This window comes from Perca flavescens, chromosome 15 (assembly GCF_004354835.1).
Source record: "Perca flavescens isolate YP-PL-M2 chromosome 15, PFLA_1.0, whole genome shotgun sequence".
NCBI lineage: Eukaryota > Metazoa > Chordata > Actinopteri > Perciformes > Percidae > Perca > Perca flavescens.
In genome coordinates, this window is record NC_041345.1 from 14,940,593 (window position 1) to 14,965,012 (window position 24,420).

At 43.3% G+C, this 24,420-nt stretch overlaps 1 protein-coding gene across 5 annotated transcripts in view; it reads right to left on the reverse strand.

Annotated features, from left to right (window-relative positions):
- brd4 (bromodomain containing 4) overlaps positions 1-24,362 on the reverse strand; it is a 44,081-nt gene extending 19,719 nt beyond the window's left edge. For 3 of the 5 annotated variants that reach the window (XM_028598526.1, XM_028598527.1, XM_028598525.1), the window contains exon 1: positions 6,369-7,020. In XM_028598526.1, coding sequence (XP_028454327.1) covers positions 6,369-6,454 — 86 coding nt within the window. In that variant the 5' untranslated portion in view covers positions 6,455-7,020. Of the gene's footprint in view, positions 1-6,368; positions 7,021-23,766; positions 23,878-24,204 lie in introns of those variants that run through there. The other 2 variants (XM_028598528.1, XM_028598529.1) reach the window with 2 other exon arrangements.
- Between the last annotated feature and the right edge of the window lie 58 nt (positions 24,363-24,420).

Below are 24,420 nucleotides of genomic sequence, written 5' to 3' on the forward strand. Positions count from 1 at the left end.
TGGGCGCTGTAAATGGCTGCCCACTGCTCCCTTGAGGGATGGGTTAGGAAGCCTCAGAATCTGAGCTGCCGAGAGGAAAAACACCAAGTGGTGGGGCCTTCAGAAACTGAATTATTCTGCTGCAATGAAAGTTTTTGCTGGATAGGCTCGCCGACAAGGACAGCTCTCACAGGGCTGTATGTGAGTCACTGCATATTTACTTGGACAGAGGTGTGCTGGAGACTAGGGCTGGGCAATATGGAGAAAATCAAATATCACGGTATTTTTGACCAAATACCTCGATATTGATACCGCAACGATATTGTAGGGTTGAATATTGGTGCTTTCACAAAATATTTACACAATGAGATTGTTGATAAATAATCATCAGTAATGTGGATATAATGACTAAGTGGGTAAAGGCAAATAGAACAGTTACAACAGACTGATAAGTTCAGAAAATGACATATCTTTACTGTAATGCAGCCTTTAAAACCAGGAAAAGACAACCCTTATGCCATATTACGATATCCAAAATTGATATCTATTCTCATATCTCGATATAATAATCGATATATTGCCTAGCTCTACTGGAGACCTTTGTCTTTGTAGCCTAAACATTATAATGATTTTTGTTTTCATTTTAACCTTCAGTAATATTTGAGGTCAATCTCAGTAGTGACATCCTATTCAAACAGTCTATATGATAAATTAGTATAAACCACTCAAATGACGTGCTGTCCTGGTTTAAGGGTAATGTTGGCATGCAAGACCAATCAAGTCTGCAAAAGCCCCAACAGAGGTCAATTAAGAGGTCCACTTCCAGTTGCTGCATGTCCTACATCGCTCTCAGCTCTGGTCTAACAGATGACCTTTGACCTGGACATACATCACTGCAGACTGTTGTGGAATGTTTTCTGGGGAGGAAGTTGTAACTGTTTACTGGGGTGGGGGATGCACATCTCACATCAGGAAATCGGGTCCTGTGTGCAGGAGGAAAACATAATAGCAAGATGAGTGTTCCCTATGAAAGTAAAATATTAATCATTCATGCATGGGGGTGGGGAGCGATTTTAGGCAAAAATGTAGGCCTGCAGATTCCAATTGAGGCCCTCACTAAGTGTCAGAATGACAGCCTGTGTTTTGCCTGAAAGCAAGGAATAAATAATTAATGGGACCACATTGACAAGGCAAGAACACCACTCTGCCTATGCACCAGCCTTTTCACTCACTCACAAAACCACCTTTAACCTTCTCTAGGGAGCAGCTCCACTCTAATGCCAATCTGCCATTAAGGCCCTGACACACCAAGCCTACGGCTGGAGACTAGTGGCGACGACGGCCAATTGTGGCCTTGCCTCTCGTCGCCTTTGTCTTGGACAAAAATCAGCACTGGAACACATCGCAGAGACTACAGCCGACGGCCAAGTACCATGTACGTTCTGCGCCTACGTGAGGGAAAATAACTCTTCATACCAGCAGGTGGCGGTAATCTATTCGTCATTAAACAATGGAAACGGGATTACGTTGCTATGATACCCACAACAAACCACGTTTGCTCGATCAGCGGCAGAACCGAACAGAACCTACGGTCCCTCTGCTTCAGTCCCCGCCGGGAAGACAGCGGACACTGGGAGATGGCTAACCGGACTGTCCCTCTACCAGTCTGTCATCTCTTCTCTCAGCGGGCAGTCTCCTTACAGTGGGAGCTACTGGCTCGTCAGCTAATGTTAGCTTGCTAATTTCACCCACCCAACATGCCTTCATCAGCCAAACTAAATTGTCACTTATCTGGCAATAGCAATGTGCTTTCCTTCCATTTGACAAGCGTGTGTGAATTAAACATTAAGTTCTTACATTTTACTAATTTAGAGGCTGGCTGGCTGGTAAGCTAGCTTGCTTGCTAGGGGGCTTATTGTTTAACGGTGCAGAGAGAGAGAGAGAGGTCTATTATGTTTTTTTGTTAGTTTATTTTGTAATATAGGTATGTAGAGATCTTTTAAAGACATGTTATTGTAATTGGAATAAATATGCCTACACATGTAGTTATGTATATCTCGTTGTACGTTTGCCATCTGATGGACATAATGTGCAAAAATAAACACTCCAATCGTTCGAACATGTGTTTTTAGAAGAAACATTTGAACATCATTTTTGACCAGTTTTGACACTCTTTAAAGGTGTAGACACATTAGGCCGACCGATGAGAAAAGCCAGATGAGATGATCAGTCGCGTCCCCGAGGTCCAAAAAACTGCCCCGGGACACACTGAGGCGACACCAACTTGAGAAACGTAATACGTGTTCATAGCAGCAGGCGCCGCTACTCTATATTGTTGCCCACGAAATGAAAACCGGCAGCTGATTGGACTAACGCGTCACATGGGTTTGTTTTCTCCGGAAATTCAAAGCCAGACTGTCATGGCGGCTGTTCAGAATACGATCTCATATTGTACTAAAATAGTTCACTGAAACGTGTTTCTGAAAACATTTTAAGCAAGAAATAGGCCGTGCAGTTGCTGAATCTGTCTTCATTTCAGATCGACAAAGGTCAGTTTAAAAGATTTTCGTCAGATTTTGAGAGACTCTAGTCACCTCATTCCGCTCGCCATTTCCGGGTAAGTCCCGACTGCCCTGCCGGCGACTGAACATGTCAGGTCGGCCAAAATGAACGCCGACAGCCCCCCAGACTGACGACGGCACGGGGCACACTGAACAGATTTGAGTCACCGACCTCGCCAGACTGTCCAACGGCATGCATCCACACCATTATGTGTATTGGATTGATCAGATGAGAAGAAAAATTAAAAAGGAGCCTGTCACAGTCTCCGGTTTATTTAACCTGAACAGCCAATCAGATAAATTGGCTGTTCAGCCGACGGCTGACGACGCTGGCCTGAAAAAAGGCCGACGCTTGGCATCGGTGCGCGACACACCACACAAACTAGGCCGACAATCAGTTGGCTTGGTGTGTCAGGGCCTTTACACGCCAATGTAGTGATTCCATTGATGATTTTATTCATTGGCCTCTCTGCACTCATGTCTGAAAGTCTATCAATTTTTTTACCTCTAGATTGGTTAGTAGATGAGGAATGTGAGGGTAGTATTTGTTTTATGAACTCAGCTTAGTTCTGGGTTTATTAAGCTCCAATAAGTAGAGTGATTCAAGAATAGGTCTGAATTAGGCCTGTCATGATAGTCAATAAATCAATTAATCACACAATAAAAAAAAAATTTAATATGAGTGATACCTGCAGCGTTAATCTGCGTCCCGTTTTCTCCCTTTCATTCCAAACCACACAGCTGACAACCTGCAGGTGGAGGCGGTGGAGACAGGCTCGGACATACACGCCGCTGTGGACTTGTGTCAGTCCCACAAGCGGTTTCAGGAAAGTGGCTGCATGTGTCCGACAATGCACAGAACATTAACGGTGCTAGCCTATAGCTGTCCGTGGACATGGAGTGTGGAAAGTATGTCAGAGTTGTACCAGTGTTTGTGTGCGTTTGTGTTGGCCCGCCCCCACGAAGCTCTGACCTGCAGAGGAGCAGAAGCCGCACCTTCGCCAAAATGAATACTGAAAAACAGAACTATTTTGGTACAAACATTTACTCGCCATGTGGCAGATAGCCATATAGATAGATTTAATTTAGTAATTATATATTATTTAAATTTAATATTTAGTGTTAAATAATTGTTAAATGTAGTACAGAGTCTGTAGTCTATCGCACAAACACTTGAGGAATCCTGCAAACATTTGACAGCCAGTACAAATTACCTGGGACTAACAACAGAGTGAAAGACAACATACTAAAAAGGAGATCAAAGACTTATCGTGGATATTTAAAATGTCTCCCAGTTCCAGTGTTAAATATTCTTTAGAAATAAAAGTTTATTGATCTTTGAAAAGGTGTACCTGCATTATTATGCCATTATCATTATATTAGATGAAAATGGTCTCTCAACGATAATATTAATCGTTTATTGCAATAATTTGTGGGACAATTTATCATTCAGCAAACTTTGTTATCGTGACAGGCCTAGTCTGAATGTAAAGATTATGGGCACTTTCTTAAGTACACCAATGAGGTGAATACAGGCAAAGATCATTACCTGCTGAAAAACTGAAATGGCTCGTGTGAGCATGCTTAGCCTCATGGGACAGTGGATTGACAAAGATTTTAACTTGATAAAAGCAGTGTTACACTCAAAGGATAAGATATTAATAATAATTAATATTGTATGGGTTTTGTAATGGCCTTTACATTTACTTTTAATTTATATTTAACAAAATGTTTTTGTTGGTCTATGTAGTACTGAAAGATTGTCATGAAGTAGGTAACAGTTGTATAACAGGCTAAAAGAGCTTTTAAAGCAGTTACTTTTCATGTGAAAGAAGAATATATTAAAGGTTGCTTTTTAAATTTGTATAATAGAATTTGTGCTCATTGACAGATAGTGTAATGAAAGGATCATCACTTTGAAACAGTTCAGTTAACCTATTTTTTATAATAAAGATTTCCCCATTTCTGTCACAAATTGGAAATAAAACAACATTGGTATCAGTATAGGCCAAATTGTTATTTTAAACATTGGCCCAGAATTTCACAATCAGTGCATAACTAATTCAAATATTTAATTTACTTGTGCTACTAAAGTAACAGTTTCAATAAAGCTTTAATGAAGGCAATGCATGCATATATTTTATAGGCTTTTAATGATTATTATTCATCATTAATGTGTCTGAATCAATTATGCATGTACTGACACTAAGTTCCAAACCTATTAGCCCATTTCTTTTTTTCAACTAATATTAGTATTACCAGCAATGTTATGAGTCAACTTAGAGTTGTTCCGATACCAGTATCGGAAATGCTTCCGATACTGCCTAAAATGCTGGTATCGGTATCAGCAAGTATGGAGTCTATGCACGATCTGATACCACTTAATTTCGCCCTGAAAAATATATACTTTTAAGTAGCTTATTTATGTTCTTTTACAGATTTGACTGCCTGTTAAACTAAATACAAAAAGAAAGTTCTATGGCATTCATTCTCTGTATGCATTTGTTCATGTTTTACAAAAAAAAGTTTAACTTGAGCCAGGCCATACAACAATGATAGCAATCATATCACATCCATACAGGGTTAGTAGTATACAGCGTTAAAAAAAAAAGAAAAAGAAAAAAACGTACATACATACTAAATGCACTAGTATTAGATCAGTACTCCGTATCGGATAATTCAATCTAAAAAAAATCCTCAGACATGTATAGCAAGTTTGCTATACGTGTCTCGATACAGTATTGCGATACTATGCTGTATCATTCCCCCCCCCCCTCCTCCCAGTACATACAGCACAATAATAAGCTCCCAATTTCTCAAAATTGTACAGTGTGTGGCAAAGTACTGCCAAATGAATTATACACCAATAATATTCCAAGGCACATTATTTAATAGGGTTAACTATTCTACCATTGTTGACCTTGTGTCTGTTGCTACCTTTTTTGAGTACCTCTGAAACTTGGCTTCAAGAAAAACAAAGGTTGCCAAGGTTTCTATGGTAACACTCCACTTCTTGGCAAGTTTTTATTGTTGATGGTTCCAAATCCTACTTTTGGATGCTTACCAACCACCCATGCCCTGTGCAACGTTAGTGTGTTTATAGACAAACGCCAGTTCAACACACAGAAAAACCTGGACAATTTCTTTTTTTTTTTTTTTTTTTTTTTTTTTTTTTTTTTTTTTAAAATGGGCATTTAAACAAGAAATTACCAAATCTAATAAGAATTGTTTCCAATTATTTATCACAAGGTCACAAACTTAAATAAGTTCCCCTCGTATTGATTACAAGCATTTACTGTATGATTCAGTTCATGAGCAATCACTCAAATAGTCTAACCATGAGTCAGGCACATCATAAACAGGAAAAGGCAAGAATCATACCAGCTCTTTCAGGTTAAACTTCCAGCTGGTTAAGATGAGCAAGCCAAACCCTACCGGGAATCGGGAGACATTTCTACAACTGCTACACACACACACAACCCCCTTCTTCCTCTGTAGACCCCCTCACCCCCACTTCCCCCACACCCCCTGTCTCACCAGGAGGTAGGTTCACGGCTTCTGGCTAAAATTTGGAAACAAAACAAAACTATTTTGAACACAATAAATCTAAACGGAATTGTTGTGCTGTGCCATGTGAAACTAGAGACAGTGCTAACCACATGATAGTCTCAAGAACCATTACTCAAGGCTTTAATCTAACCTTCTCTATTTTTAACCATGCATTTCAATTGATAATATTTTGTATATGTATGATCTGTAAAGACTTCAGTGGCTCTGTTAAATGACTGAAAACTTTGTAGTGGTGTCTACCTCACCAAATAACATTACCTTTTCACAGAGACTGAATGTGCAATTTTTTCCAGGAGGGCATCCAGTTTTTGAAAATCCAGCAAATCGTTTGACTTGGCATGCATCTTGTAATCCTTTTACGAACTCCACTAAACTGAAACAGAAACCAAAAACGGGCAAGAAGAACTACACCGAAGTTTGTTTTTTCGTTTCTCTTATCCAAAACACAGGGAGGTATTATTCTTCAGGCTCCAGTATGTATCCTAAAATCCCACAAAACACGGTAATTAATCCTTAGTGTAGTCCAAGCGTTGTTTGAGGGTGGCAGATCCACAAAAAAAAGGCCCCAGCCTGGAAACAGTGGGTCCAGGCGGGGAGGAAAGGCTGTTGAAGCCTACAGCCGGCAGGCTGTGTTAGCTGTGTGAACCGGTCCTCTCTCTACCCCATCCCCCTCTCAGTAGTACAACGGCCCAGTTGCCACAGGCTCTTCGCTCCATTGTGTGTCCTCTCCAGGGCCTCCCTAACTTAAATGGACACAAGCCGAAACCAAGAATTAGAAGGGAAGGCGAGAGAGGGCTCCGATAAGATCCAGGTGGAGCACTTTATTCCTCTAGCTCGCTCTCTCACTCTCTCCAGCACACGCAGACCAGCATGCAGTTACTCAACAGTAAAAATGGCTCTGCTGCTTCCTCATTCAGCAGAGCCTCAGCCCACACACCCTCCCTCCCTCCCTCCCTCTCTCTTTTCCTATGCGCTTGCTCATTCCTCCCCTCCCTCCCCATCAATAGCTTGAGGTCCTTGCTCTCCTTTCTCACACACTTACACCTTTAACACCCCACCCCACCCCCTTCCTGTCTATTCCTCTGTCCATTTCATCTTGCCCCACCCCCACTCACTCTCTTCCCTCAGAGTGATCTTGTATATGCCTCCCCCACCAATTTAAGGGCTCCCTTATATGTACTCCAGCCTCTCCTCATACTCCCATTCATATTTTGGCTGGACTACTCCAGTGCAAAAGAGTATATGTTTTTTTGAGGAGAAAACACTTGATATTGGGTCACATCAATAATACAAACTCTGCAGTCCCAAACACCACATTTAATTCAAGCAGAGACCTTGATCAAGGTTACCAAAACAAGGTCCAAACTATTGGGAAATCTGTCATTATTGCAGCACTGCTATCAAACAAACAACACAAATTTGGCCAGTTTAGAAAAAAAAAAAAAAAAAAAAAAAAGACAAGTGTGTTTCGCGTGGCCACTTGGAACCTAAAGCAAGCAATTTTGTACCTCATAACCACAAAACCATATAAAAGTGCTATAAATTAAAGCCCATGTTGCAGGTTAACCACCACTGTTGATTAATAGGTACATATAGCACTCAATATATGTATATCATTGTTAAAAATGTCTCCAAATAGTGTTAAAGGCCAGTTTTTGTCAGGTTTTTGTCATTTTTTCTGGAATTCGGTGATGACGTTACGTTGGGGAGACGTGTATCAGCCTAGTACTAGAACTATGGTGACTGACTGGGATGAGGAAGAGGTGTTTTTGCTGTCCGTGAATAGCACCAAGTGAAAGTCAATGTTTTATTTATATCTAGTGACAGTGATCATGTCGTTAGTTCAGATAAGTACCGGTAAACGTATCTAGATCTAGAAAATACAAGGCATCATGCTAGCTATGTGCTAACTTGCCAGTCCCACTTGGGAAATCCCCCGATGGTTGTAAACACATAAATGATTGATATCATGATTAGATATCTCACGTTTTGATGGTAGCCTACTAGCTCCAGTAACAACATATTTGCCTGGTGTTTATTTATTACTTGGATGGGGATGCTGTTCAGCTTTTCACAAGTTCAGACAGCTAGCTAACGCTACGCCGACGTTTCGCTAACGTTAGCGCAACAGCGTTAGCCTAGCCGGCTAGGTAAATATTACAACTGCCTTCAGAGTTTCCTATATCTGCGTCCACGTTGTCAACATAAGACTTGTGGCGTTAGTGCTCTTTTTGTACCATAACTTTATTGAATGAAATGTTAAACTTTGCTCCTACGAGATGTTTTTTGTTAGTTACACATAAAGCTAACTGGCTATAGTTAGCCTGTACATATGCTAGCGGACATTAGCTAACGTTGCATAGCCAGCAAGCAGCTTCGGCGAGCTAACCTCGACAGCTAACACATCCACGTGTCTCCATTTCAAAACATCACTGCAGATTGACTGCTTTTAACAGCAGAGGTTGATTGTGGGCAACATACTGTTGCAGTTATCGCTAGCTCGCCAAAACTACTGCCGAAGTTGCTGGCTGGCTACGCAACGTTAGCTAGCTAATCCCGCTAGCATACATACAGGCTAACTATAGCCAGTTAGCTTAGCTTAGCATAGATAGATAGATAGATAGCACTTTATTGTCCGTATACACGGAAATTTGTCTTGCAATACAAACTCCAACAATCACCACACAACAACCTAAAAACAAAAGCTATAAACATAGAGACATCAATAGTTACTTAATTCGGTGACAGACGATCAAACAATAAACACAGACAATTGTTTTGGAGCGAGCTGCGAGTCGCCAGCTGAGCAGCGCCACAGACCTTAGTGGTCCCCCCCACAGCTTTGTGTGTGATGTTACAAAAAAACACCTATTTCGTAGGAGCAAAGCTTACTGTTTCATTCAATAAAAGTATGGCACAAAAGGAGCACTAACGCCACATGTCTTGTGTTGACAAGGTGGACGTAGCTCCGAATGCAGTTGTAATACCGGTATTTAACTAGCAGTCTAAGCTAACACTGTTGCGCTAACGTTAGCAAACGTTGGCGTAGCGTTAGCTAGCCGTTTAAACTTATGACAAGCCGAATAGCATCCCCGTCCAAGCTGCCTTTCACTCCCCCCCAATATTATTATACACATAATAAAGACACATTGACTCGGTTGAGACCAAAAGCCATATTTTGCCAGACCAGCGGCAGAAACCGGGACCGGGACAGTGAACCGAGACGGGGCTTTCGCCTGTCGTCTCCCCAACGTGACGTCATGCAATGCATTGTGGGGGAAAGGAGAAACCACTGTAAAGAGTACAACTTTTTCGTATTTTATTCAGTTTTGTGATATCCATTGTATTTGATGTTGTTGGGTAACATTTTAAATGCTTATTACCAAATTGCAAAAAATAGTCCTGATTGGACGAACGCATCACATGGGTCTGGCTTCTCCCGGATTTCACAACAGAGCATAATGGCGGCTCTCCGTGAACCATCACCTTATCGTGGTGGAGAGGTTTGTGTGTCTCTGTGAACCTGAGGGCTGTGTTGTCTGGAGCTTTGTGCTCCTGGTAGGGTCTCCCAAGGCAAAGTGGTCTCAGGTGAGGGGCCAGACAAAGAATGGTTCAAAAACCCCAATGAAGAAGCAAGGTAGAGATGGAGTGACCCTGCCCGGAGGAAGCCCGGTGCCCCGCCTGGAGCCAGGCCCAGACGGGCGGGCTCGCCGGGCGAGCGCCTGGTGGCGGGTTTGCCACGGAGCCCGCCGGGCACAGCCCGAACAAGCTACGTGGCTCCCATCTCTCCAGCCCATGGGCCCACCACCTGTGGGAGGAACCGTTGGGGTCGGGTGCGATGCCACATGGGTGGCAGTGAAGGTCAGGGGCCTCGGCGGACCAGACCCGGGCGGCAGACGCTGGCTCTGGGGACGTGGAACGTCACCTCTCTGTGGGGAAGGAGCCGGAACTGGTGCGGGAGGTGGAGCGCTACCGGTTAGATCTGGTGGGGCTTACCTCACGCACAGTCTCGGTTCTGGAACCATACTCCTGGATAGGGGTTGGACTCTTTTCTTCTCCGGAGTTGCCCAGGGTGTGAGGCGCCCGGGCGGGTGTGGGGATACTCACAAGCCCCGGCTGAGCGCCGCTGTGTTGGAGTTTACCCCGTGGACGAGAGGGTCGCCTCCCCACGCCTGCGGGGTTGTGGGGGAAAACTCTGACTGTTGTTTGTGCATATGCACCAAACAGGAGTTCGGAGTATTCGGCCTTCTTGGAGACCTTGACTGGAGTCCTGCATGGGGCTCCAGTGGGGGACTCCATTGTTCTGCTGGGGGACTTCAACGCACACGTGGGCAATGATGGAGACACCTGGAGAGGCGTGATTGGGAGGAACGGCCTCCCTGATCTAAACCAGAGTGGTTGTTTGTTGTTGGACTTCTGTGCTAGTCATGGATTGTCTATAACCTGGTACCAGAGCACCCTAGGCCGAAGGTCAATGATCGATTTCATAATCGTTTCATCTGATCTGAGGCCGTATGTTTTGGACACTCGGGTGAAGAGAGGGGCAGAGCTGTCAACCGATCACCATCTGGTGGTGAGTTGGGTCAGGGGGTGGGGGAAGACTCTGGACAGACCTGGTAAGCCCAAACGTGTAGTGCGGGTAAATTGGGAACGTCTGGAGGAGGCCCCTGTCCGACAGACTTTCAACTCACACCTCCGGCGGAGCTTTTCGTGCATCCCTGTGGAGGCTGGGGGCATTGAACCCGAGTGGACAATGTTCAAAGTTTCCATTGCTGAAGCTGCGGCGAGGAGCTGTGGTCTTAGGATCTTAGGTGCCTCAAGGGGCGGTAACCCACGAACACCGTGGTGGACACCAGTGGTCAGGGAAGCCGTCCGACTGAAGAAGGAGTCCTTCCGGGATATGTTATCTCGGAGGACTCCGGAGGCAGTTGCAGGGTACCGAAGGGCCCGGCGGGGCTGCAGCCTCTGCCGTGAAAGAGGCAAAGCAGCGGGTGTGGGAGAAGTTTGGAGAAGACATGGAGAAGGACTTTCGGTCGGCACCAAAGTGTTTCTGGAAAACTGTTCGCCACCTCAGGAGGGGAAGGGGGAACCATCCAAGCTGTGTACAGTAAGGATGGGACACTGTTGACCTCCACTGAGGAGGTAATAGGGCGGTGGAGGGAGCACTTTGAGGAACTCCTGAATCCGACTAATACGCCCTCTATGTTAGAGGCAGAGCTGGAGGATAACGGGGGATTGTCGCCGATTTCCCAGGCGGAAGTCACTGATGTAGTCAAACAACTACACAGTGGCAAAGCCCCGGGATTGATGAGATCCGTCCAGAAATGCTCAAGGCTCTGGGTGTGGAGGGGCTGTCCTGGTTGACACGCCTCTTCAACATTGCGTGAAGTCTGGGACGGTGCCAAAGGAGTGGCAGACTGGGGTGGTGGTTCCTCTTTTAAAAAGGGGGACCAGAGGGTGTGTGCCAATTATAGGGGTATCACACTTCTCAGCCTCCCTGGTAAAGTCTACTCCAAGGTGCTGGAAAGGAGGGTTCGGCCGATAGTCGAACCTCGGGTTGAGGAGGAACAATGCGGATTCCGTCCTGGTCGTGGAACAACGGACCAGCTCTTCACTCTCAAGGATCCTGGAGGGAGCCTGGGAGTATGCCCAACCGGTCTACATGTGTTTTGTGGATTTGGAGAAGGCGTATGACCGGGTCCCCGGGAGATACTGTGGGAGGTGCTGCGGGAGTATGGGGTGAGGGGTCTCTACTCAGGGCCATCCAATCTCTGTATGACCAAAGTGAGAGCTGTGTCCGGGTTCTCGGTAGTAAGTCGGACTCGTTTCAGGTGAGGGTTGGCCTCCGCCAGGGCTGCGCTTTGTCACCAATCCTGTTTGTAATATTTATGGACAGGATATCGAGGCGTAGTCGGGGTGGGGAGGGGTTGCAGTTTGGTGGGCTGGGGATCTCATCGCTGCTCTTTGCAGATGATGTGGTCCTGATGGCATCATCGGCCTGCGACCTTCAGCACTCACTGGATCGGTTCGCAACCGAGTGTGAAGCGGTTGGGATGAGGATCAGCACCTCTAAATCGGAGGCCATGGTTCTCAGCAGGAAACCGATGGAATGCCTTCTCCAGGTAGGGAATGAGTCCTTACCCCAAGTGAAGGAGTTCAAGTACCTTGGGGTTTTGTTCGCGAGTGAGGGGACAATGGAGCGGGAGATTGGTCGGAGAATCGGGCGCAGCGGGTGCGGTATTGCATTCAATCTATCGCACCGCCAGTGACGAAAAGAGAGCTGAGCCAGAAGGCAAAGCTCTCGATCTACCGGTCAGTTTTCATTCCTACCCTCACCTATGGTCATGAAGGCTGGGTCATGACCGAAAGAACGAGATCCAGGGTACAAGCGGCGAAATGGGTTTCCTCAGGAGGGTGGCTGGCGTCTCCCTTAGAGATAGGGTGAGAAGCTCAGTCATCCGTGAGGAGCTCGGAGAGAGCCGCTGCTCCTTTGCGTCGAAAGGAGCCAGTTGAGGTGGTTCGGGCATCTGGTAAGGATGCCCCTGGGCCTCCCCCTGGGAGGTGTTCCAGGCACGCCCAGCTGGGAGGAGGCCTCGGGAAGACCCAGGACTAGGTGGAGGGATTATATCTCCAACCTGGCCTGGGAACGCCGATCCCCAGTCGGAGCTGGTTAATGTTGCTCGGGAAAGGGAAGTTTGGGGTCCCCTGCTGGAGCTGCTCCCCCCGCGACCCGACACCGGATAAGCGGACGAAGATGGATGGATGGATGGATGGATGGATGGCATAATGGCGGCCATCCATCCATCTTCGTCAGCCACTGCCGAGCGACGTGTGGTTAAATTTTTCGAGAGGTGCGCGTCAGGCTATGGCGTAGGGTCTGGCGTAGACGCAGAGGGGTCTGCAGGGCTATGCCGTCGATTTTACGCACGACTGTAAAATGGCCTTAAGGGTCAAGGTGGGGACATGAAGGGAAACTGAAGTGATCAAATGTCACAAAAAGAGTGCAAAAGTGTGGGACCACCCACTGTGCCTTCCTGTGGCAGAGCAGCCTCCAGTAATGACAGCACGGTGACCATACTGCACGGCAGGAAGTACAGAACTCTTTTGTCATGTCAGATCTAAGCAAGAGATATGACAATAAAAACTAACCAGTAACCATTTTTGTTTCATAATTACCAAACTACAGAAGTGATAGTAAATGCTCCCTCCTCAGAATACATGCCTAACACCTACAAAAAGGCCAAAAGGAACAGGAATCTCACTGTGCGATGATTGATCTCAAGGGACAGATGTGACATACAGAGACCCCGTTTACTCAGCACCAATCATCCAGCCTACCTGACACACCAGGCAGATGTCAAGGAACTAGTTGCGATGGAGAAGAGAAAAAAGTTGCACTTCAACACACTGCAAAGACAACAGCCGATGGCCAACTACCACATATGTTCTGCGCATGCGTGAGAGGAAATAACTCCACGCACGCAGGTGGCGGTAATCTCTTCGTCATTTAAAAAGGGAAAATCAGATATAATACAAACCGTTGATACAATACATACAAGACAGCGTTTATTTTAAAAGATAAGCCTATGTTGAAATATGTTAATAAATATAGCTATACAAGAAATTATGTATCTCATTGTACATTTGGCCTCTAATGGACATAATGTGCAAAAATAAAAATCGCTTGAGCTGAACAGCCATTTCAGAATGATCCCTCTCACCAACGCCGATTTAACACGATAAAAAGGCAGACGGGGTCGACGAGTGTGACGAGGCCAACGCTTGTTTGTTTATTTAGGATCCTCATTAGCTCCTGCATTGCAGCAGCTATTCTTCCTGAGGTCTTTACAACCATCTTTACTATCAGTCAATGCAATAATGAATGTACATTACATTCTAAATAGGACATCATAAGACAAAGACTAAACAAACAATTATACGCATCATTTCACAACACATATGACAAAAATAAATACACAGAAAAGACGAACAGGACCGCTCCACCTGGGGTCCGTTCCAGGTAGGTTTAACAAACTCTGAGTCTAACCCTGTTGTCTGAGTTCATTTACCCTGAGATGGGAAACTCTGAGTTTTCGGTTCCAGAACAGCTGATTTGAGTTGGTTCAATCAACTCGGAGTAGGTCCACTCAGGGTTATGCGCGTGCACGACCACTACAGAAAGGCAGTATGAATGGAGCCATGATTCTACAATTCACCATGGTAACAACCACAAACAAACGGGTCAGCGGAAATGCTCAGGCGCACAAACAGCGAGTTTGAACCTACTGTCTATGGTTTGAACATGCATTTCTTTAAAAAAAAAAAAAAAAACAAGACAGCAGCTGCTGCTGCTAAAGAGAGAGAATTGGTGTGGGAGAAAATTGCTGCTCGAGTCAATGCGTACCCATTAACAATGTATTAATTTAATATTTAATCACAGTTAACTAATAATATTACTGGTGAAAACTGGAATTGTATTACACCTATAATTTCATTTCGGTGCAATCCTGCGGGCGAAAAAGTAAACTATAGGCTACTAATCCCATTCTGAGGCTGCAGCACCATATCATTAACAGAACTATAATGTATAATCATTTAGGCTATTTCTTTTTAATGGTTCTCACTGGTTTGTGTCCAGGGAACACTACAAAAACGTTTAAAAAACGTTTCAGAGCGATCTGCTACACTCTTAAAAAGAAAACTGCCGTTTGCAAAAAAACGTAATGCGACAAAGAATCTGCTTGGATATTAAAGCCTGTCCACAATGGTTGAGGTTAGTGATATGAGGACGGATAAGGTATCTACATATCTAATGGACTGTGATAAGAAATACATCTCAAATCAGTTATGTGGAAATGAAAATACATCTATAGTCGGGACTCAATATCATCTCCCGACGTAAACTCTCTGTGAATTAATACAGCTTTTTCATCAACGGGATTGTCAACAAAAGGACATGACATGTTTGAGAAAAAAACGTTTTATAGTATGCCTAACATAAACCAATGGTTTTTTTATGCATGCAGATAAACTGCATTAAAATGCACCTGATACAGACTGAATGAATGAATGAGGAAATGAGTTTCTCCTCCCACTCAGAGGGAGGAGACTGAGAGAAACTCAAGGTTGTTTTTCCTCAGTTTCTCTCAGTCTCCTCCCTCTCAGAGGGAGAAACATGAAGTTTCATGAAGAAAACCTGCTCACGACCAGGTTAGGTTCACAGGCTCAGTTACCATAGTAACTGACTGAGGTTAAGTTCCCTCTCTTTCTGCAACGGAAAACCCAGAGTTTCCCCTCATCTCAGGGTTAACAAACTCAGAGTTTTCACTAAACCTGCTTTCTGGAACGGGCCTCAGTAGGGCTGGGCGATATGATATGGGCGTAGAGTCTGTTTCACTGAGTGTCTACATATGAAAATAAAGACTTCTGATATGGTCTTCTATTTCCCATCATTCTTCAAATACAACACCAACTCAAAATTCACACCTATTCATATCATTGTCACACATTATTCAATACAACAATCTAAATCTCTCATAATATGGCCCATTCTTTACTGTAGTGAAAATTGATCATAAACATGCTCAATTTCCCACTCAAGTCTTAAAATATCAAAAGGATATGTAATTGAAAAAAAAAGCATGTTGTACCAAAAACGTACCGAACCAAACCGTGGATTTTGTGAACCGTTCCACCCCTACTATTTACCCACTATTATTATACACTACCAGAGGCAAGTTGGCCACTGCCCTCACAATCAATCTCCTGTGCATGCAAACAGGCACACCCACCCACTCAGTTTCAAAATTAGTCAGAACCCCAAGAGATCAGGTGAGTAAAGAGCAACCCAGTACAGTGACTGGTAAGTGCAATGCACAATGTTGGTTTTCCCAAATTAAACAAGCAGTAGCTCATCTGTGCTGCAGCAAGACACTGACGGTGTCCTCACAGACCCACTTCCCTGTCCACGTGCCATATGCACCATTCCCAAAGACAATAAAGCAGCTGCCAAAGTGACAAAGCTCCAACCTACAGCAATTCAGAGGAGGCCAAACCGATGGCCTTGTCACTTGAATAGTAGGGGGAGATGGTATTCAGACACAGGGAAGGAGGGAGGGATGATAGCGAGAGGAGGGGGGAAAGCGAAGGAGAGGGTTGCATTAAGACTGGGGGGTTGGGTCAGACAGAGAGGCAGCAGTGCACACAGATATGAGACTCTGCAAGAAAGATTGAGGCACTTCCATTAATCATCAGGGGTCCCATTTATAAAACGCGGCATACGCACAAAACGGGGCAGAAAATGTGCGTACGCCACTTCCCACGCAAAGGTGTTGATTTAGAAAAAACAAACTTGATGGGAGAATGTGCGGTCCTCCACGCAAACTCTGACCCATGCGTACGCACATTTTGGAGACAATGGGAATTGGCGACGCAGATGGTGAGGTGGTAAACTGAAGTCAGACTGCAGAAAGTACATGCGGGAATAACAATTACTCGTTATATTTTCAAGTATTGATGCCTCACGCACATTTTTTTCCCCTACATATCATCCACGTTACCATGAAAATTAAATCCAGCAGTGTTATTTGCGCTTGTGCTGAGTGATAATTGTTCCATAAACACCTTGCAAAATCTAACTCAAATCTTAAATTAAAATATATTCTTAATATTTAAATCGGCGTTGTCTCACCGTCACATTGTCCGCTACGGAGCACAGGAGGAGGAGATGGCCCGACTGCATGGAATACAGGATAGCATCAAATACCCTAGCATTAGATAACTGCAAAAATACAGTGTTAATAACTAAATAATCGTTCTTTAATACTGTATATTGATGCTGTGAGTTTGGCAAGGTGTTAACAATCACAAATTGTTGTAAACATATCAATACTGGTGTGACCCTGTGCATAATGCTGCATGATGGCACTGCTGGCCCTGCAGGAGGACTACGGCAACGGAAGAATCAGGAGAGAAATAGACTTCAGGGACCATGGCGATGCTAATATGCAGATTTATATTCCCTAAAGCTGCACTCTTGGATCTCTGTACTGAATTGGGTCAAGAGGGCAATGCGCCGGAACCGTGCCATCCCGGTCCAAATACAGGTCGTCGCCACTCTGGGAGCAGCCGTCCGTTTCCAGCGGTAAATGGCAGATAGCAAAGTGTTTTATATAAATTATATAATCTTCAAATTTATCACTGAGGCTTGTTTGGATAGAATATATAGTTCTGTTAAATCTTATCATATAGGTGGGGTATATCAAAGCTGTCCCCGAGTGAGGTAATGCCTGCTGTTTTGGACGGTATTATTAATATAGGTAGCCTATAGATCAGGTTTCCCTACACTGTGCGAGAACAGGCCGAAATTATAAAATCAATTTGCAGCAATTCCCGAGCGTGAAAAGTTTTTTGCTTTTCCCCCGCCAGTCGTCATGATTTGGCGTAACGAAAGAACAACTGCCAGGGTAATAAACAGGGCTCCACACTAACTTGTTGCCTTGGTTGCCTTGGTTGCACTGGTGCGCCTAACTTTTTTTATTTAGGTGCACCAGCACAAAATTTAGGTGCATCCAAATTTTTCCTCGCATCGCCGTAACGCTGAATGGCGATACACGATATATAGCTCTGTATTTTTTTTACAAAGTGGGCTAAATGTTCAGTTTTGAGTAAAAGCCACTTTTCACAAGCTCTTTTATTAAAACAGATTGTGATTGAAATAAAATGTAAAGACAGGGTTTCCTTTACCAGTTTGAAAATATACAGCTGCAACACATGTAAATGAAAGTTATCTAAAATAAATAGCCTAGGATATATTAAAAGAATTTATATATATATATATATATATATATATATGATCCAGCAGGCTCCGTCTCTTAAACGCTAAACGAACTGAAGCTAGTTGCATTTAATAACTTCTAATGTGTTTTTCGCCGTTGCGGCCGCAGTAACAGAGAGTTACCAGCGGAAACACTGGTACCGATACAGGTTTACCTCTCATACTTAACAATATACAGCTGTGTTAATAACAATTAAAACTGTAGACAAATGTCGGGAGTTTGGACCAGCGGCGCTGTGTCTCTCCATGTTGCAGGTGAGCCGGCCGCAAAATTACGAATCCCACTATGGCCACGCCAAGACCCGCCCTACGAAGCAGCTTGATTGGTTGGGGTTAGGCATTTCACCTCGAGTGGTTAAGGTTAGGGTTAGGGGATTGGTCAGTGGATAGGACCTGTACATGTAAGCATGGACGCCTGGCCAATAGTAGTGTGTGAACGCTATTGAAGGGCGGGTCTTGGCGTGGCCATAGTGGGATTCGTAATATCGCGAGCCGGCCGGTGTGTGAGTGAATGGGGGCGGGGCTGCGCGGAGGAGAGATCCAAACACAGGTACGGCTTTACAGAAGGAATGGGTCATGTAACGCAACATTAAACCATACCGATATAAACGACATTGCTTCGTTAGTGGAGAGGCAGCGGATGCAAGGACGTTAGGTGCACCGGTGCGACAGTCGCACCCTTACAAATTTTCCAAATTGGTCGCACTCTCGAGCCCTGATTAACAGGGCTGTAGTCAAGACCACCTTTGTCGAGTCCAAGACAAGTCCAAGACCATGACTAGTCGAGTCCAAGTCCAGAGAGGTTCGAGTCCAAGACAAGACCGAGTCCAAAAAGGTTCAGGTCCGAGTCAGCACAGAGTCCAGGACAGGAAAAAAAAAAGTCTAATGCATCCATGACATTATCAGTCATTTGGGGTTATTATTTGTTGATTTAAAAGCAAAAACAGTGTCACAACACCCAGGATTTTTAAGTAAAGACATTCCCCTTGATATCATATAATCTAATCTAAAGAAAACAGAATGATGATATATGGTGATACCTCATAATACCAGTTTTAGAACTGATATACAAACACCAACCCACTACTATTACCACTTCTAGGTACTAGTACTGAGCATTTGAGTAACTAAATGAAAATATAGCTTCACTCCAGATGTACAGTAGTGTAGAAAAGAAGTGACCAGTATTACAGAGTGGGTTGGTTGGTTATAAACCCTATGGTTGGTTTATGCCTTCCCTGAAAAAAAAATATTTTATTGTATTATATTGTTATTTGGAAGTGTGTGAATCAATGCAAATTAGCAGGGCACGCAGATGCAGAGCGTGCCCTGCGAAGATAACCTGTGTGATTGGTTATTAGATGGCCAGTGTTTCACTTTCCCTCCAATAGTAAACAAACATAGGTAGCGGTGAAAACGTTATATGGGAACATAGTAAAGAGTAAAGACATCTGGATTCGGTCGAGACCAGAGTCCAAGACCGGACTCGAGTACTACAGCCCTGCTGATTAACATACTTATCAGCATTCATGAGGTGCTTTGCATTGATTATTTATGGTTAAAAATGGGCGTGTACAGGGCGGGATAAATGAAGCTGATTCACGTACGCACACTTGCATGTGATTGTGATTTATAAAAGGGAACATCGCTTATAGATGTGCGTACGTATGGTTTTATAAATCGGATTTTTTTTTTGACGTACACCATTTTGACGTACGCTTTTGGGCGTACGTACACTTTTAGGAAAGATCCTACGCACAGTTTTCTAAATGTGACCCCAGAGCACCAGAGAAGCTGAAATCTACAGGGACCCGAAGTGGAGAAAACAAGGAACAGGCAATTTGCCAACTTGACATGGTGTAGCACGCACTTCTATTCAGTTATGCGAAAGAAAAAAAGGGTGGTGAAAGAAGAACTTAGTAGTAATAATAAAGCCTTTTAGTCATTTACAAACTAATTGAATCAACCAAAAAATCTCATTCAACAACCTGGAAATCTCTCACTACTGAAATGTGTTGTAAAGACTTATACAGTATATTGTCTAGACTGATGCTACTGTCAGTCTTATTACTAGATCCAGGATGAAGGAATATATGTGATGCCAAATTAAAAAGGGGCACTGGGCCAATTTTACACATGAAGTACAGTTTTGTGGAGTACTATTCAGCGAGTGAAATCAGTTGTAGCATATTTTTTTAGCTTAACATTTTTAGACAGAAAGTCTGTGTTTGAAAGAAGTGTGTATTTAAGAGGCAGGGGGGACTATTGAAAGAATGCTTGACCCATGCTAGAGACTAAAATTCAGGATCTCTCTGCTTCTTCGATTTTAACCATTCATTTTTTAACTCTTATAAGTCCAGCTTTATGGTAGTGCAATACTGTACTAATTCACTGAGCTTTGACGGAGACTTGTTTTATGATTTCCCAGGGTTAAAAGCAGAATAAGTGGAATTTTTAAATGAAATGAAAATTGAAAAATATTTTCAAAACTTGCAGATACAACCTTAATATTAAATCTGAGCAGCATAAGGTAAAAAAATAAATAAATAAAAACATGCAAAACCTTGAGGGATATTCAACGTTTCAGATAGCACTGTATATGTAAATCTTCTGAAATATTAAAGTATTTAAATGGTCCTTAAAGTTGCTACTACTGCAAATAAATATTTGTATCCATAAAATGTAAAAAATAAGACTTAACACGCTCAACTCTGAAACTTAACACTTTGAGGACTGGGTGCTGGACCCTTAATGTGGATCATAATATACAAAAATGGTACCTTGGACAGCACTCCACTTAATACCTTTTCTATTGACACACCATAAAATGTATCAAAATGACAGCGTTTATACTTGACGTTGATTTGTTTGGAGACAGGCTTCCTCGCCCTCTTGTATCCTCTTTAGTGTCAGAGTTTTTTCCAACTGACTCTTGGGGGCTGTTTCACAAAAGCAGAATTTCTAAATCCAGGATAACCGAGCGAGGATTGACCTAATCTAATCTGTGCCGCCTGGCTTTGTGCGTTTCACGAAGGCCAAGCCAGGCTGAGCAGGAGCGACTAGGTCGAGCCAGGTTGAAGTATTTCCGATAGATGAGCGTTCACGGTTTCCGCGAGGTTGATAACAGATTTACTGATGCTAAAATGGAGAATACACATTGTTCATACTTTATACAGAGTGAGCAGCAGCTTCTTGTGGAAGTATGATAATGTGAAACACATTTGTAAAAAAAGAAACACGGCCGCTGTAACGAAACAGCGAGAGAAAGCGATCACGGACCGACTGAATGCGTAAGTAGCCTAAAAATATACATTTACTGACCACTGCTCTGAATTGTCATAATCATACCATTCAAGGATTAGGCTACTAATCATTTGTACAAATTAACCATTGTATTCTTTGCCTTAAAAGTAAGCAGAAGATAATGTTCCTCAGGAAATTTACCATTAAGATCAATTTTCTACAACGCTAGAATATGATGCATAAATATCTCTCACTCTGTTTCTCCTTCTCTCTCATTGGCTAAATTTATATTTTAAAATATGATTTTCCTAAGTCACATCAACTTCCACTGCTTGCTTTTAATGCAAAGTGTACAACTGTTGGCTTTTGCAAATGACAAGTGACTCATTGAATGGTGGTGAATGTGTTGTGGTCAACCACACACTCGCTGCATACACACGAAGCACGGAGCTATATCTAAAAAAGGAGCTTCCCCAGTCTCATAACACGTCTACCTGCCAGAACTTTTTTGTAATTGGTGCGAAGACCTCACGTCTCTTACTCAGAAATTCTTGTTTATCTACATCCGGGCATTTCTCGTGTACACAAAATCTACATACTATGCAGTTGGAATGCACAACATACTCAATTTTACGTCATACTTAGTAAGAATAGTATAGGCTACTTATCCTACACCAGTTGGATATTTCCCATTGTTGTTCCAGACTTGAGGGACATCAAGGTATTACTAATTACTAATGTCTAAACCCACAAAAACATGCTGTCTTATGCCATACATCCTGGTACAGCTGTCCTTGGCGACACACACACACACACACACTATATAATATATTTTGTTTGCTCGATCATTTGTTCCCTGACCACACACTCCTTTTCATTTAGAGGTCATTCACAACTAGGCCAAGGATGGTGTTACCATGGTAACTAAATCAGAGAGAACAGAACCAAAAAAAGGAATTAAAAAAAAAAAAAAAAAAAAAGAGCGAAAACAGGGGCGATAAAAGTATTAATGACCAAAATCACAGCCAAAAATAAGTCACATCTAAATCTGTAGATTAAGTGGCCGACATGCACGTTTTCCTGGCTGGCAATTTTTAGACACCCTGAAATGTTGCAGGTAGTTAATGGCTTTTTAAAATGGAAAACCAACAATAATTACATACTAGTATTTTGAGGTAAAGTATGTTATTCAATTATCGGCAAGCACTTTGACTCAGTCTCTTTAAAAACTTTGATCTATTTCAACTAGGAAAATTAATTTGCAGTAATGGTACCAATTTATAGCTCAGCCTTCTGAGTTTGTTTGATCTACTGCTCACCTGGTAACTGCATGCCCTTTGACCCAATTTGTCCTCTTTATTTACACACTTTGTGGCATGATGTAGCACTGTCTACATCTTCTATATCTTATCACTGTATACACACTAATCACAAAACTGACCTATAGCTTGGGTCTGCATATCAGATTGCCAAAATATAGTTTAAGGAAAATGGTAGATAAAATGTATATGCTAGGTAAGAAGTTACAGTAGCCCTAGAGGTTTAAACTGCTTCGATCTGTGTGCACCTTTAGGCAAAGAAGCCTATCCAAACAAGCGTGACTGCAGGTGGGTTAGTCATTAGATAGATCTATGTTGTTACACATTGTGCTTCCAACTGCTATAGCGATGTTAAAGCATAAACAATTTAAAACAGGTTTCACGCCTGTAAAATTGAGGATTTCTCCTACAAGGAAAACAACAGGCATGGACAGTACGCTAAGTAACGTTAACGGGCCTCTGCAGGAGTAATCTGTTTGAACACACTAGTCGGCTGAATGCCACTGCTTTATGTCTGTCTCCCCTCATATTAGTCATACAAACAGTACAGACCCAAACACATCTGTGTGGGATAGATATAATTAACAGTTGGTGGTGAATAAAAACATACATTGCAAAGTAAAGACTGCTGGCGAGCGACCATCGTCGAGCAGCCAAAATCCTAACGTTAGGCCACAGGGCAAAGATTATTGCCTGGGTTTCGTAATGGACGTCAGTGCTATGCATAGCAGACCTGGAAGCGTACGAAGATACATGTTGTTTCCAAGATCGTGACAGTAAGCTTTGGAAAATGAACTGTACAGTTGTGTTTTGTGATATCTACTCCTTTGAATGCATTCTCATAAAATAGCCTCAGTCTGAGTGTGCGCCATCATCACCGTCTCCCACAACACAAGACAGTCGACGAGCAAATTAGCAATTGATGCCCAACACGGTGGTTGTAGCAGCATTTGTCGGGCTATTAGCAGCGTATTTGTGGCCAGCAGTGAGTGAAACAGGCAAGGGATGTCAGATAGACACACAATGTAGATGCGGTTATTGTGTCTTTTGATAGACAACTGCCAACTAGCTTTAGCTAGCAAGCTAGCTAGTTAGCCAGAACAGGCCGCCGTGCAAGTGAACGGTCTCAGTGGGCGCCGGGCATCAGAGCTACCTCTCAAGTCTTTACACTACTGTTACCGTGTCTCTTGCGGTATACTCATTCGGTTTACTGAGAGAACATGACTGGCAGAATAATGTTTGAATCAACGGCGTTTACCTGGGTTTATCAGGTTGCCAGGGCGCGCGGGATCTTTCTCTCCGAGGATCCTGAACACCTCTCGTTGTCGATGACGTCACGCGTAGGTCTTTCGCTGAGGACGTAAGAGCGTATTACGTCTGGCAAAATATCTGTGCACCAGGCAAAAACCATCCATGGCAAAAACTGACAAAAAAAACATCTATTAACGCCTACAGGACATTTGGGCACAAAGCTACAATGGAAAAACATAAGTGAAAGTTTAAAAAATGCTGCTCCCAAAAGTAACCATTTGCCTTAAGAAGCGGTGTCTTCTCTTCTCTATTTTTGATTAGATTATAGATACCCCAAGGTAGGTGAGAGTAAAGAAAACAAGTGAAAACAGATCCATAAAAAAAAGGAGTTCACAAATGTTATTTTTGTATATTTGAAAGGTAAGGTTACGATCAATCCACTCACCAGACTGGCATGCTTGTAAGTTGTTTTTGATGTTTTATTCCATTAATAGTCAGTAGAAGGGGATCATCCACTGTTGTGCTTTTTTAGCAGGTAATTATTGCAAGTTGTATCTAAAACGCATTGAGAATGGATCTGGACAAAATCAAAGTTTGCAGTGCCCCTCCGTGGACAACTACTGTTAAAAATGCTTTAACCAAACCGACGGTCAGCTCTGAA